General features: G+C 46.0%; 1 protein-coding gene across 1 annotated transcript in view; it reads left to right on the forward strand.

Moving 5' to 3' along the window:
- Ano2 (anoctamin 2) overlaps positions 1 to 16309 on the forward strand; it is a 332087-nt gene that overhangs the window by 270926 nt on the left and 44852 nt on the right. The window contains exons 18-20 of the mRNA XM_040737100.1: positions 12483 to 12594; positions 14675 to 14732; positions 14872 to 14972. Of these exons, the coding sequence (XP_040593034.1) occupies positions 12483 to 12594; positions 14675 to 14732; positions 14872 to 14972 (271 nt within the window). The remainder of the gene's footprint in view (positions 1 to 12482; positions 12595 to 14674; positions 14733 to 14871; positions 14973 to 16309) is intronic.

Consider the following 16309-nt stretch of genomic DNA (forward strand, 5'->3'; position numbering starts at 1 on the left):
CCCTTGAGGGCAGTGGCTCTTGGGTCTTTCCCCCCAGTGCCTGCTCATGATGATCTTAGCACTTATCTGCAGATGCCGCAGTTGGTGAAATGCATCCCCTCCTGCATCTATCACTCACAAATAAAATTTTCACATCTTACCTACAGGCTAAGTGTACTGCCAGCCACAAAAGAGGCTGCTGTGTGCCTGTATATGTCCATGGTCTCCACTCTGCTTACCTACAAAGGCTTCCAATAAGTACTGAGGGGGATATGGAAAACATAAAGGTGTCCCAAAAGGATATAGATGGACAGATGCAACAAGGAAATCAAGACTTCAGGTCTCCTTGATGGCAAAGAAGACACACTAACAGAAATGCTCACACAGAGGAGGTACCTAGGATAGCCACATACAGACATGTGGCTTCAGAGCCAGACCATGTGGGGACACAGAACTGTGGATAATGCCATTTTAATGGAATGACAAGTGTGCCACGCTTAGGGACTTGCCCAGCCATTGTTATGCTGGGCTTAGTGTCCCATCTTGCTTCCTGCCCCAGATCTCCTGATAATAGTTGGGGAGGTTGTGACTATGAACTTTGCTTGCCAGGTGCAAACAGCTGGTACAAACAATCCTAATAAGTTCCTAAGAATTCCCTACAGCCTGTGTGATGGAAGACCAATCAGACCTGTCTGAAGACCACACTTACCATAATATTTATGACAAGACAAATTTTGTTAAATGCCTTGAAAGTGACCAACTCAGTGGTGGCAGTTAAAAGCCGTAGCTGCCTCTCCAGCTGCAATGCCAATAATGATAATGGGTTATGTGAAAAAAAAAAGCATACTCTGAAGATCTCATGCCTCTGGTGAAGCAAGGGCTGAGCTGAATCTAAGAGTACATAGAGAATGAATGTCTGGAGCTTGGGAGCCTTGCCTGAGAGTGCACTTGTCCACTCAAGGCTCATTGGACCACAAGTATATCCAGGTTTGGCACAGAGGAACAATGGGGTTGCAGTGAGAAGGGGGATGAGGTCTGTCTTAATCTTCAGTGATGTGCTCTTCCTTAAAGGGACAATAGGTCATAGGTACATGCAAAAGGTCTGGATCGTATGGGGAAGAAGAAAATAAGAACTGGCCAGGATATCCAGACTCTTGTCACACAGTAAACAGCACATGACTCAGGTATGGTAAGAGGCTTGGAGACAAGGGAAGTCCAGCTTGCCAGCTCCAGGCTTGCTTCTCTCTGGGGTAAGGACCCCAGGGTCTTTGAAACAAAGGCATTTCTGAGCCCGTGCATTTCATAGTAAAGCTGTCTAGTGTTCTTGACCACTGTAACTCTTGACATCAGCATAGGCACAGGTCTGGCTTGGCCTAGAAAGCATCCTGTTGTCCGTAGGCCAGTTTTGGGAAATCTGTTGATCAGAGGCAAGGGGGAGAGGCAGGCTGATTTCAGGTTCTAGACTGATCATGATGGCCTCCAATGGCTTTATAACACTTTTCTGGCTTCAGCTCTGTTCCTCTATTTCTTTCTCCTCTTTTCAAAGTGCTGGTGTGCAGAGCTTTGTAAATCCTCTGCCTGCCTCCCTTGTACCCTTCCAAGTTGCAAAGTTGGCCTTATTTTGGGCACAGGAAGCACAACATAACCCAGTCAAATCCGTGTCTCCAATTCTTAAGAAAGGGACTATGCTCACAAGTTGTTTGAACAGATATTTCTATGGCACGCACCTGAGTGTCACTGCCCAGTGATCCTAGATAGGGCAGAGCTCAGATGGGACAAAAAGAAAGGAGAAAAGACCAAGTCTCATAGAGTACTGCCTGCCATGCCCCATTCCAGGCACTAGAAAGCACTGTGCACACTTTGGCCCACACAGTCTTCTGTCGGTGGTGCTGGCGGCTGTGCTTTTGGCTTTTGTTATGGTTCTTTAAGTCAAGGTCTCACTATGTAGCCTGGGCTGGACATGAACTCAGTGTATAGCACATAATGGCTTCCCACTCACAATCCTCCTGCCTCAGCCTCCCAAGTATATAGGCATGCATCACCATGCCTGTATTCTGTCCTATACTTCTTGGGGAGACACAAACAAATGTTCATTTATAGCATGTATGGCACAGGCACAGCCCAAAGGAATTATTCTACCCACGTCTAGTTTCATGAGCCAGTAAGCTTATTGGAACTATTTACAAGATGCTTGTGAGGGATTGCTTATAAGAGTATGAGTGACCCAAGGCAGTCACATGATCACAAAGGCTATCTAGCATGGGTGATGACTCATGAAAGCCATATCCCTAGAGGTCCATGCACAGTATGATGACGCTCTCTTCTGTTCTCCTCTCAGCAATTGTTAATGTGTGTGTGTGTGTGTGTGTGTGTGTGTGTATGTGTGTGTGTGTGTGTGTGTGTAACCTTGAGGAAGGGCTTTGTGAATCTTGTAAGTTTTAGGAGCTTCCTGAGAGGGAATGATTGAATTCGAGGAAGTTGTTACCCAGCAGCTTTCCCACACTTCCCAATTAGTTCTTTCTTTGACTTTACTCACGGAGCTGCTGAAGGAGTTCAGACATTTGAGTGGCAAAGCAGTTAATGTGTAGCATGCCTATGCGCACGCCCACCCACCACAGAGCTTACCCTGTACTGCAGTTGTAAGCATTTCCATTATAGCAGAACAGATGTTCTCAATTTATGATGGGCCTGTAGCTCAGTAAACTCATTATATGTTGAAAATACCATGAGTTGAAAAGGAATTTAATGTACCTAACCTAAGGGACATCAAACATAGCATGCCAAGCAGTGTCAGTTGGCTAGCCTCATGATTATGTGACTGACTGGAAGCCGTGACTCACGGCCACTGCCCAGCATCTTCTGATGTTTGCTGTGTGATGGTTATTTTCTCCCTCCAAGTAAAGAATTAAAAGACAGGAAAATAGGAGAAAGTGACAGAGAAGTTTATTAGCATGTGTTAGATCACTGTGTAGAGATGAAACCCTGGAGCCAGGAGCCTGAATCTAACAGGGTCTGGGTTTCTCTAGGTTCCGACCAGTGACATCCTACCTCTCCTCTATTAGTCCCAAGGCATCAATGTGCACATTCTGGTTCTGGGATTGGGTCTACAAGTACGGAAACAGCTGCTGATAGGATCCACTATCTTGGTGCATGGGTACAGAAACAGCGGCAATAGGTTCCTCGGTCTCAGGGCACAGAATCAGACAAATACTGGTTGGGGTATGTGGATCCTAAGCCCCATTTTCTTAGTGGGGAAATCAGGAACGAAAAGTTCCTGCAGGTGAAGGCAAATGGAGAAAATGGAAACTTACTGTAAGGAAAAGGAGAGTGGCACTTCCCTCCTTTCTCCCTTCTCAGGGGCCCATGGCCTCCTCAGTGACTATAAATCCTTAGCCCAATTCAAAGTACAATTGCTTCTGAGTATGACTTTTGCCAGTTGTGAAGATTAAATATCACCAGATGGACCATCCCAAATGGAGAACATGTGTATATTTAACCTTAATACAGCCCCAACAGTGTAGGGAGTCTTAATTTTCCCCTTTTATTTATTTATACTACTGTTACTAGACAAAGAACCTTGTTGACCATTGTTTCAAACTTTATTCTTCAGCTTAATTAGCTTCAAAGAATGAATTGTATATGAGTAAACATGCAGAAAAACTTGAGTGTCTAAGGGGCTTGGGCTCAGTCATATTAGAGATCTAAATTTAATACATTCACATAAATTTATTACTTCACATCTTGAAGTAACAAAAATATCTCATGGTCAATTGTGGGGAAAACAGCTTATTCTGGCTTCCAGTTTCTGTCCATCCTGGTGGGGAAGGCATGGTACATTGCATGGAATAGATGTATGCTAAGAGGTTTCTCATATCTTAATGGCTGTACCAGAAGTGGGTAGGGCTATAATCTCAAAGGCTAGTCCCCAGCTACTTGCCTCCACCATCCATGCTTCCCATCCCAAAGGGTCTTCAACCTTCCAAAAGACTACTAGCAGTTGAGGGCCAAGTGTCCAACCACAGGAACCTGTGAGGGACATTTCAAACTCAAACCGTAAAAATCCCCAAACAGAAGAATTTTTAAATCAATTGCAAAAATAACTGCTCTCAGTAGCTTCTTCAAGTTCTATTAGAGTTGACAAATGGGTCTGGGAGAGGGCTTAGTCGATAAAAGCACTTGCTGTACAGCCAGGAGGCACTGAGTTCAAATCCCTGCCACCCATGTGAAAACCAGGCATGGTAGCATGTGTCTGTAACTCCAGAGTTGGGAGACTGAAACAAGTGGAGCCTGAAAGTCACTGGCAAGCCTGTGTCTCAGTACTGTTCTGTTGCTGAGAAGAGACACCATGACTAGTAAGCAACTTATAAAGGAAAACATTTCCTTCCGAGGCTACTTGCAGTTTCAGAGGGTTTGCTTATGATCATCATGGTGGGAAGAAGAAGACAGGCATGGCCCAGAGCAGTAGCTGAGAGTTTTGTATCCTGATCTGTAGGCAGTGGGCAGAGACAGGGGAGCAGGGGCTGGTGTGGGCTTCTGAAACCTCAGAGACCACTCCCAATGACACACCTCCTCCAACAAGGCCACACCTCCTAATCCTTCCCAAGCTGTTCCATTTCCTGGTGACTAAGAATCCAAATATATGAACCTGTTGGGGCCATTATCATTCGAAATGTCACACCATGATATCTGAAACAGTAAGCTTCTGGTTCAGTGAGGGATCCAGTCTCAAGGGAATAAGGGAAAGAGCAACAGAGGGTGACATCTGATGTCCTCTTCCAGCTTCTACATGCTTGCGCAGGGTGCATGTACCCACACCCACATGTAACACACACGTGGACACACACACAAAATTTCTAAAAATTAAAAGAGGGGTCTGGAGAGATGGTTCTACAGTTAAAACTGCCTGATTCTCTTCCAGAGGACCAAAATTTGATTCCGGGCACTTGTGTCAGGTGGCTCACAACCTTCTGTAACTCCATGCCTCTTTATTGCCAGTAACATCTTTATTACAGTCATGCCCTTTGACCTACCTGAGTTGTCCTGACTCTGGCTGGGTAGGAGAGAGTGTCAGTATTTAAGCAAGGGGCTCCTAGGGTGTGACAGCCCTTGCTTCCAGTCTCCCTGCTATACCACACAGACTGTTAGACAGTGGCCCGGCCTCTCCAAAGTGCAGGTTAGCATAGCAGAGAAGCCCTTCCATGACGTGGGACAGGTGAGGTGTTACACTTCTTGAGGGTGCCCTTCTCCTCCTCCTCCTTCGCTGGTGAGAGTTGTCACCACCTGCGTCCCCTGAACTATGGCAGCAGGGAACACCCCGACAGGCCTTCTCAGCTCCCTTCCACAGTCTGTTGGCTGCCGAATTACCCAGCTGGCGGCTTCCAGGAAGTGATTGTCTTCCCAGCACAAGGCAACAAACACTACTGTATACTGAGATTTAGCCAGTGATCCCTACCCCCACCCACTACCTATACGTGCAAGGGGCAGATGGGCTGCTTAGGCTATCAGAAAAGCTCAACCACCCTGGGGGAGAGGCGGAGAGAGGCACTTCTAGATCCAGCCACACATGTTCAGACGACCTGTGCTTCTGAACCCACAGTGCCAGGGCTGGCCAGCTGGAACATACCGAGACATCTACCTGTTTTATTGCTGTCGCGATGCCTCTGCTGACTGGTCTGCTGGGAAGACCAGCTCCAAGAAGCAGCTTTCCCAAGTCTGTGTGCCAGGCATCTTCCTGCCAGCTGTGATGTTTCCATTCGATTAGGAGGGAGCTCTGGGGACTCAGAGTCCTGAGTTGGCCCCCTGGGACTAACTTGGGCTTTCACACTAATTATCTTCCAAGGCAGCTTACAGCTGGGTCATTAGCACTCATGTGTTTTAGTGACACAAGGCTGTGGAGGTTGACACTTAAGAAAGAGGGGGAAGGGCAGGTAAGCACATTGTGTTTGAAAGCTGTCAGAATGGCCCCTCCTGGTTCCAGATGAAGTCCTGTAGTTCTCTGCTCCCATGGGTTGAGAACAGGTGACCCCTTCAGATGGCCTCCAATCCACTTTCAACAGCCCTCTCAAGGGGGTGGGATTATGGCTTGCCTTCCTCTTTACCCTGTTAACCTTGATGGTCCTTTAAGTCCACATAGTGACAGGATCTAAGGGAACTTGATGTGGACTGTTTCCTCACAATGCCCAGGTTCAGATCACAGCAGAGTCTTATGAGTGGATTCTGCCCAGGGGCCTGACACACAGATAGCTGTGTGTTCCCTTACACATTACCCACCCACGTGAACTCTGAGAATTCAAGTTTCCTATTTTCTGGCACATAGTCATCTTTGTGACAGGCAGGTAAATCTCCCTGTGTGGGCTTCTGGAAGATTCAAAAGCCCAACCACAGCACCCAGCATCGTCCCCTAGCCCTGCCCCAGCCCCATTGTCTCCCTTACTCTGAGGTTCCCTGAGTCCCTCCCTCCCTACAAGGCTCACAAATGCTCCCTGTGGCCACAGGGCTTCCCAAGGTGGGGGACCCAAGTGATTTAGTGGCCCATCGAGTAGATTTGAACTGTTTATTGAAAATGCCCATTATTTATGGTGGTGCACAGCCCTAAAAGCCTAGTGCAGGCTGCTTTTAAAAATAAAACTAATAAATAACCACCAAGCTCATATGTGTCAGTGTGGAGAAAGAGGGCCACTCGTTGCTAGCTGGAGCGAAGAGCCCTGGAAACACCAGATCCTTTTTTATTTTTTTCCCAGAGAACATAGAGGAAATTCCTGTAGGGATGGAGAGATCTGAGCACAGTCAGTTCAAAGGGGATTATAAAAGGAAATTAAAGACACGTGTCCCTCCTTACCTCATCCTAACCTCTTCTACAGTCACAAGATAAGCATTCCAAATTTTCAGACCCTCTGCTCTCATTAGTTTTTTTTTTAGGTGACATTTGTTTTAATTTTCTTCCCCAAAACTATTTCAAAGGGAGGAGCTGAGGGTAAGTTACCTATGAATTGGACTCTGCAGCACACTGGGCAGGGGTTCAAGTACCTTTTCTTTTTCTTTTAAATCCACTGTGTCAAAAAGTTTTTTTCTTCCTTTCCTCCACCCCTTGTCTTTCCTCCCTTCTACCTCCTTCCTCCCTCCTCTTCCCCCTCCCTTCCCTTTTCCTTCCTTTTTCTTTTCCCCCCTTTCCTCTCTATCATCTGTGCCTCGCCTCAGTCTCCTTATTTGAACTCTGATTCAGACAGGCGCTATGGACACTCTTTCTCTATGTCTCTATGCCTGGATTCAGTTACTTAGCACACCAGCCCTTAGGGCAAATCCAGGGTTTTTCCCCTCCCCCTCCCAGTCTGTGTGCATGTGAAAGTGGATATACATAGAGTAGACACAGGAGAGGGTGTCACAGGTTCCTCAATTATTCTTACAATGTAAGGTTTCTCAGTAATCCTGCAGCTCGCTGATGTGCCAGACTGACTGGACAGCAAGCTCCTAGGATCCAACTGCCTGTACTGAGGTACCAAACTCCACAAGGACAGAGACAGACAGACAAGAAAGGGCTGAGTGGGATGTGCCCTTCAAGACATGCCTCCAGTGTCCACCTTCAACGAGGCCTATCCCACAACAGCCCATCCTGTATGAACTTCCAAGAATGAAGCTTGTGCCCTCTAGATCCAGTGACCTCTTAATGATTGGACCCAGCATCCAGAGGATGTACCTTCAACACAATAACCCTTGGGGATCCACCGTCCAAACCAGTGCCTCAGGACTTCCCACAGGTGGGCCTCACCTGCTTGTGTCAGGTTGGGCACATCCAGAGCACATTCCGTTAAGATGTTATAACCCTCCATGACTTAGCGTGCTCCCATAGCTGTTCCACCCGATGTGTGGTGGGCAGCCTTCTGGTTGGGGATTCAGAGTTCTGGACTTTCTCCTCTAGGTGCAGTTGCTATACCCCGTGGGCTTCAGATCTTCCTTGGAGTTGAGGGATAAGAGACTAAGGAGAGACTTTAGGAGCAAATGATATCAAAGGCAAAGGCTTCTATCTCATGAGTCATGTGACAGTTAATTGCTGACTTGACAGAATCTAGAGTCACCCAGGAGGCAGGCTTCTGAAAAAGCCTTTGTGAGGGATGATTGTGGTCATTGAAATGTGAATAGCCACCCGCTGTGGGTGGCACCATTTCCTGGACAGGACATGGGACTGTGGAGAACAGGCACTGAGCAGCAGCATGAATGCATTGCCCTGCTCTCTGGTTGGAAATGTGACATGCTGTATCTACTTCCCTGCCATGATGGACTGTACCCTTGAACTTGAGCAAAAATAAACAATTTCTCCCTTAAGTTCTTACATCAGAATATTTCATCACAGAGCAGGAAACGCACTATGACAGACCACTGATAGGGGAAGTCCTGTGTATATGTCAATAAAGCACTGTTGGCCAATAGGGAACCAAGATAGGTGGGTCTAGGAATCCAGGAGGACTCTGGGTAGGAGAAACACAGAGAGTCAAGATGTAATGCCATGGGATAGGAAGCCCAGAAAGTTCTCTGGTAAGAGAAATACTTAGATTAACAATTATGGGGTAATTACTTAAGTCAGAGCTAGCCAGTAAGAAACAAGCAAGGCCAACAGCTTCATAATTAATATAGCCTCCTGTGTGTTATTTGGGACTCATGCAGCTCTGGAACCAGGCTGGCAGGAAGGCTTCCCTTTACAGACCACGATTCATTTTCACCTAATGTTTATCCAGAAAGAGGAAAATAATTTGATGAGGACCCAGCCAATGTCTATCTCCTCTTACTCAGCAGTGTGGCCTCCTCATGCAAAGTAGGATTCCTGGAGGTGCACTCTTGTAACCCATGGCGTTTCTCCACTGTCACTCTTCTATTGTGTTTTCCAATCAGAGTCTCACTATGTAGCCCTGGCTGTCCTGAAACTCACTATGTAGATCAGGCTGATCTCAAACTCAGAGAGATTCATTTGCCTCTGCCTCTGGAGTGCTAGGATTAAAGGTGCACTTACTCATGCGACTCACCTCTCTCTTGTCTCTTCGTTGAGACAAGTATTGCCACCACCATATGTGAAGGAGAAGGCAAGGGATGGGCATGGTGGTACAGGCCTAAAGGTTCAGTATTTAGGTGGCTGGGGGGGTGGGGGGTCATGATTTGATGCTATCCATAAAGTATATCTTGAGTTCCAGGCCATCCTAAGCTAAAAAGTGAAATCCTGTCCCAAAGAGCAAACAACAAAATACCAAATGCACTTATGTACTGAACAAAACCTTAAGTCATCAAAGATGTATAAAAACAAACAAAACAACAATAACAAACTAATGCTATTCTCTATTCCATTGGGTTTTCCTAGCAGCCTATTTTCCCCCACATGGACCATGTCTTGGTGAAATGGAACAGGCATTCTTGTGTGCCATGTATATCCATTTGAGCTGCCTTCTGGCTGACCATCACGTAGTTCCTATTCATACTGATGACGTGTGACAGCTCTTTCCCTGGATATCCTCTGGTTGCCTCTGGTTGTGTACAGTTCTATAGAAGACATCAGCACCTCCATGGCCTATGATATTGTCTTAGTCACTGCCCTAATGCTGGAGGAGACACTGTGACCAAAGCAACTTATAAAACAAAGCATTTAATTGGGAGCTTGCTTACAATTTTAGAGGGTTAGTCCGTGATCATCATGTCGGGAAGCAGACAGGCATGGCACTGGAGCAATAACTGGGAGGTTTTGGCTTTTTGTTTGTTTGTTTGTTCATTTTGGTTTTTTGGGTTGTTTGGTTTTGGTTTTGATTTTGGTTTTTCAAGACAATTTCTCCATGTAGCTTTGGCTGTCTTGGTACTCATCTCTGTAGACCAGGCTGGCCTTGAACTCACAGAGATCCACCCACCTTTGCCTCCCAAGTGCTGGGGTTAAAGGAGTGCAGCAACACTGCTTGGCAGTAACTGGGAATTTTACATCCTGATCCACAGCTAGCAAACAAGAGAGAGAAAGAGAGAAAGAGAGACTGTGCCCAATATGGGCTTTTGAAACCCCATAGCCCTCTCCCAATGATGTGACTCCTCCAACAAGGTCACACCTCCTAATCCCTCCACAATTTCACTGCCTGGGGACCATACATTCACACTTAGGAATCTATGAGCTATTTTCATTCAAACCACTGTAGACATCAACCTGTTAGGAACAAAGTTATCCATACATCTTTCCTCCTTTTGCTTTCCCACCATCCCGGAATCTTACCACATGTCCTCACAAACTGCCTGTTCCTATCTTTTGATGTTTGGAGATCTGCTAAGTATGCATGGACAATCAGTAGTAACCATGCTATTTTTAAATTTTAAAGGGCATAGATATAGGTAATATAGGAAGGTATCGAATCCATATTTTAAAAAAACTGGGAAAATGGCACCAACTCAAGACATCTGGAAAAACTTGTGGGAGGAGATTTAGACTGAGTGTTGAAGAATGCAAGGACTTGTACATGAGGAGAAGGTCAGGGAAGGGCACACACCACAGGAAAGAGCAGGGTCACAGTTCAACTCTTCCTATGCAGGCTGGATATACACAAACTGGATGTATCCTGCGTGTGGTCCTGGCACTGTGCCCCGGGCTCTGCATACTTCTATACTTACCACTTTACATGATGCAAGGGTAGTCCTGAAGAGTATGGCCATGTGATATGATTCTATTATTTGCCATTTCCCCCACAGACACACTCCATTCATCTACTGAAATTCTGTCTTAGTTGGGGCTTCTATTGCTGAAATGAAACACCATGACCAAAAAGCAAGTTGGGGAGGAAAGGGTTCATTATGTTTCCACATCACTGATCATCACCAAAGGAAGTCAGAACAGGAACTCAAGCAGGGCAGGAACCTGCAGCCAGGAACTGATGCAGAGGTCGTGGAGGAGTGCTGCTTACCAGCTTGCTTATCATGGCTTGCTCAGCCAGCTTTCTTATAGGCACAAGGATCACCAGCCCAGGGATGGTACCAGCCATCATAAGCTGGGCCCTCCCCCATCAATCACAAATTAAGAAAGTCCTGCTTACTTCCCTATCTAATAGAGAAATTTTAATTGAGGTTCCCTCTTCTCAGATGACTTTAACTTGTGTAAAGTCAACATAAAACCATCCAGCACAAATCCTAATCACCAACATGATGGTGTTATGGGACATTTGAGAAGAGATGGTCTAGGCCATCAAGCAGTGCCTTTGTAAGTGAAGTTACAAAAGAGGTTCCAGGAGATGACTAGCTCTCCCAGCATACTGGGACACAACAGTGATGTGCTTTCTATGGAGCAGAAACCAGGCCCTTCTAGGAGGAGATTGAGCCTGAGTGTTGAAGAAAGCAAGGACTTGTAGACGAGGAAAGGGTCAGGAAAAGGAACCGAGGCTACTGTGGTCTTGCCTTCCAAGCTTCCAGAATTGTAAGAAGTAGTTTTTTGGTTGCATTGTAGCCTAACTAGTTCATGGTATTTTATTCAACAACACAAATGGATTAACAACACCCCCCATGTCCCCTTTCACCAAGTTGTTCGTTTATCACAGTCCATGGAGTCTCCACAAAGTTTGCCGCACTTCTCACAGGAGTCTTCCACACTAAGAGGCTTCTGAAGGCGCCAGAAGGATTTTTGCCCGATCTCCTCAGGGCCTTTCCAAAGATGTTTACCAACGTCTGTGCTGGGACATGACAGAATGCATGTCCTGGGTTTGAGACATAGGCTCAGCCATGTTTTTCTTTTTGCCTTCTTTGGTGACCTTTCATGATTTGGATGGATGATCAAGAGGCGTTTCAGCCTTCCCTAGATCTTACAGATAAACGTCTTCCTGGTAAAAATAGAGGAGGAGATAAAGAAATTAATCCAGGTGCCCTACCAACTCTAAGCTCTTTTGGCCTGAAACTTTTGTTCAAGTACAATTTTATGGGCGTTATATTCACAAAGGCTGGCTGACTTCCCCAGGAACAAGTAAAAGGTGGGGGCCCCAAGCTCTTCTTTGTGAAGCACAGAATGACACCACTGCTTAGGAGGCCAGGAGGGAGCAGCAGAAAGAGCGAGGTAAAGATTTTATGTACCCTTTACCCTGTGTAACCTCAGATTATCCAGCAAAGGGTTTGGTGTCTCCCAGATGAACCTGTCCATTTCTCGTGTGCCAGAGAGCAGGGCCCCTGGATTCTGCTCCAAAGTTGTAACTTGGGAGACAGTGACTCATGTCAAGGTCAAAACTGTTACCTCTGGGCTGCAGAGATGGCTCAACAGTTAAGAGTACGTATTGCTCTTACAAAGAACTGGAGTTTGCTTTCCAGCACCCACATCATGTGGCTTACAGCTTCCTGTAACTCCAGCTCCAAGGGCTATGATATGCTCTTCTGTCCTCTGGGGTACCTGCACACACACACACACACACACACACACACACACACACACACACACACACACATAGACACACACAGATTAAAGGAAAAGAAAAGCCTCTCACCTCGGCCTCACTGACTGCATTCTTCCTTTGCAGAGGTCCCAAAAACTGAGCAGACCTTTGAAGAGCGCTTGATCCTCAAAGCTTTCTTGCTAAAGTTTGTCAACGCCTACTCCCCCATCTTCTATGTGGCCTTCTTCAAGGGGAGGTGAGTAGAACAGTGGCACCTGTGGAAAAGCAACTTGCCTAATGCACTACTGTAGGGGCTCCATTATCAGGACAAGTGGGGTCATTTTGTCCCCATTGTCGCTCCCATTCTCACCCTATTCTTCCCCCTCGGCTGGATGAACTGTTACCCAACTGACTGTCATGAACAAGTGAATTTGCATCCTCAGAATCAAATATCCCTGGCAACTACACAAGAATTTGAACCTAGACCCTAAAGGGAGACTCTCAGTAGGCATTGCCTTGGAGAACAAGGCAGAAGAGGACTGCATGTTTATCGAGAGGCTCCAAGGCTACACAGTGAAGTTTGGTGCTGTTTAACTGGAGTTGATACAAGCTTCCCAGATGAAGGGCACTAACTTCATTGACTGCCTCACTTCATGTAACAGCCCCAAGCTCTCTGGGCACTCAGGACATTTGCAGTTCTGACTCTCCAGTTAGGAATTCCAGAGTTCTCGCTGTCTCCTCAAATTCTATAATTCCCTAGAATAACACACAGGATCCAAGAATGTGCAACACTCACAGTTACAGTCCTATTATAGTAAAGGGGAGTAATCCAAAACAGCTCCTAGACTGACATCTCACAGGGTCCTGATCCCAAAGTGACCATGTCCTGGGGACTCTCGACCCTCCTGGAACATCCATGTGCTTCAACAATGCTCTCCCAAGATCTCTTTACTTAGGCAAACTTTATTCAATCATGTGATTATACCATGAGACTGAACTCAGACACATGTCTCCTTCCCCCACTGAGGGCAGATTGCTGTTTGATGACTCAAAGTCCCAGCTAAATGTTTGGTCCGTGGCATTATCTGTCTTCATCCTGAGTGCTCTCACATACATACATACATACATACACATACATACATACATACATACATAATACTACACACACACACACACACACACACACACACAAATATTTGAAACAGGGTTTCTCTGTGCAACAGCTCTGTCTGTCCTGGAACTCGCTATGTAGACCAGGCTGGCCTCCAACTGAGTGATCCACCTGCCTCTGCCTCCGAGTCCAGGGATTAAAGGTATGCCCCACCCCCTCCCCATACACACATATACATTATAGCTTAAATTTAGGTAATAGTCCCAAGAGCCCATAACAAACAGCGAAGATGTCCCTATGACCATGGAAATTCTAAGAATTTAGGGGCTCCTCCCAAGAACCAATGACAAAGAACAAGGGTTCTTTCTATTTGATGCTGACTTCTTTTTCTTGAGACAGAATCTCACTGCGAAGCCTAGGCTATCCTCAAACTCATTGTATAGCTCAGGCTTGACTTCACTTGGTGGTTTGCTAGCCTCAGCCTCCCTAGAACTAGGATCACAAGTACTTGCACATACACCGGTTAAAATGTTTTATTATACAATAGATTTGGGTGTAAAGTTGCTTCTAATAAATACTTATTGGTTTCCTTGTAGCCCAAAGCTTGTGTGGTACCACAAAGAATGTTTGTTATCCACGTGTGATCTTTTTTGTAGATATGTCTGTAACCCCAAAACACAAAACTCCTTCTAAGACCTCTGCTTTTAGCTCTGATGAAATTATAGTAGCAAAGATGCTGCCCAAATTGACTAGTCTATATTGATATTTCTATCTAGATTCAGAGCAAAGGCAAACTACATACTCATGGCATTGCATACAGAATGATCCTGACTCTTAGATTGGTGGTACCCTGGAAGAGTTAGTCTGCGCAACAGCACTATTGTAATGTTATAAATGACACAACAAGAGACATAGGAAAAATATTGGGCAGCTGGGCATGAAATCGAGCAATACAATAGCTGCCTAGCTCATGCAAAGCCCTAGGTTCAACCCCCAACACTGAAAAGAAAGAAGGGAAGAGAAGGGAAGGGAAGGGGCCAAAAGTATTACAGATCTTCACCAGAAGATAATGGGTGTGAACTCCTGTCCTCCTGTGATTTGGGAACCCCCCCCATGACTAGCCTGTTCATTCAGAGAGGACATCAAGTGACAGCTCTTTCACGCAGAGGATGAATGCTCCAGCGGCCCTGCTTCCTCTGACACTGCACACACATTTTTCTTTCAGGTTTGTGGGAAGACCTGGAAGCTATGTCTATGTGTTCGATGGCTACCGCATGGAAGAGGCAAGTACCTTCTGTGGCATTCGTGCCTGGCCAGCAGTTTGTGGGCGGCCCCCAGCTTAGCTCCATTGCAGGGTCACCCATTTCTCTAGAGCCTGCATGGTCTGACGGCTCCGCCTCTGTCCTCCCTCCCCCCCTGCAGTGTGCTCCGGGAGGCTGTCTCATGGAGCTGTGCATCCAGCTCAGCATCATCATGCTGGGGAAGCAGCTGATCCAGAACAATATCTTCGAGATTGGAGTCCCGTATGTAACGACCAGTTCACCAGTTTGCTATCTCTCCTCGGAGAAGTGCCAGACTTGCAGCTCAGTTTTCGCAGTCTTTCCCCTTTGTGTATAAACCTGGTCATTCACTTTCCCTTCTGTGAGCCCGCAGCTGTCTTCTACTCGCTTTGTTTCCTAATCTAAGATGGAATGTTTGAGCTCAGAGTGATTTAGCACTTGCTCAAATACATGTAAAAAGAAAGGGCAGAGCTAACAGATAACCCAGACCCCAAAGTACATAAAGCTTTTGATGTATTTGTCCTCCGTTGAGTAAGTAGGGTGGTGCTGTTGGGAAGATGATAGGAAAGTCTGAGGAAGTCATTTAAGAAACTCTGATGACAAAATGTGGGATGCAGGATCTTAAGAGAGGAGGCATGCATACCTGGTAAAGCGCCAAGGGCGTTATATAAATTTTATAGATGGAAATGGTCATGAAATGTTACTGACAGCTACTAAAATGGAAACAAAACTAAGCAAGCAAAAAATAGATCTAGACATCCAAAATTGTGTATGCTCTGTCTTTCCTTTTTGGTCCCTTGGATTTTTATTTCCTGGTTTTATGTGTATGTGTGTGTGTGTATGTATGTATGTATGTATGTATATGTTGTGTGTGTTTGTATGTGCAGGTGTGTGAATGCATGTGGTGGTCAGGGGAAACCTTTTTCTCAGAAGCTCTCTGCCTTGTTTTTTGAGATAGGGTCTCTCACTGGTCTGGACCTCCCTTACGGGAGAGGGTGGCTTGCCAGCAAGTGGTAGAAATCTGCCTGCCTCTTCTTTCCCAGTGCTCTTAGTGGAAGCTACCATACTTGCCTTTTATTGGTGGATCTGGGCGTTGAACTCTGATCCTCATACTTAAGCAGATGAGCCCAACCCTTCTTTCTAGCTCTTTGTTTCAGGGCTACTTTTAGCTAGCTCAGTGGCACAGAGCTAGGGAGTGCCAGAAATGAGCAGGGGTAACTCTAGTAGGCTGGGCCAGGTGTCTTGAACATTTACAAAACTGACCATGCTCCTATAGTGATCAGACAGTCCTCACAAAGGTAGATGAGGATCCTGTGAGTCTGTCTCCCTGCTGGAGTGGTATCATGTACATTTTGCTTCCAAGAAATCTTCCAGGAAAGAAGAGCTCCTTGTTAATCTCTTTCTTTCTTTCCAATTGAATTGTACTGCCCATCATTATGATGATTCTCCTACTTCTTCTCCTCTTCTGTTCTTTTTCTCTTCTTCTTATCCTCCTTTTTTTGAGACAATGTTTCTATGTGTAGTCCTGGAACTAGCTATGTAGACCAGGCTGGCCTTGAACTCATAGAGACCCACCTGCC

Source organism: Mesocricetus auratus, unplaced genomic scaffold (genome assembly GCF_017639785.1).
Source record: "Mesocricetus auratus isolate SY011 unplaced genomic scaffold, BCM_Maur_2.0 Super-Scaffold_100676, whole genome shotgun sequence".
NCBI classification, from domain to species: domain Eukaryota; kingdom Metazoa; phylum Chordata; class Mammalia; order Rodentia; family Cricetidae; genus Mesocricetus; species Mesocricetus auratus.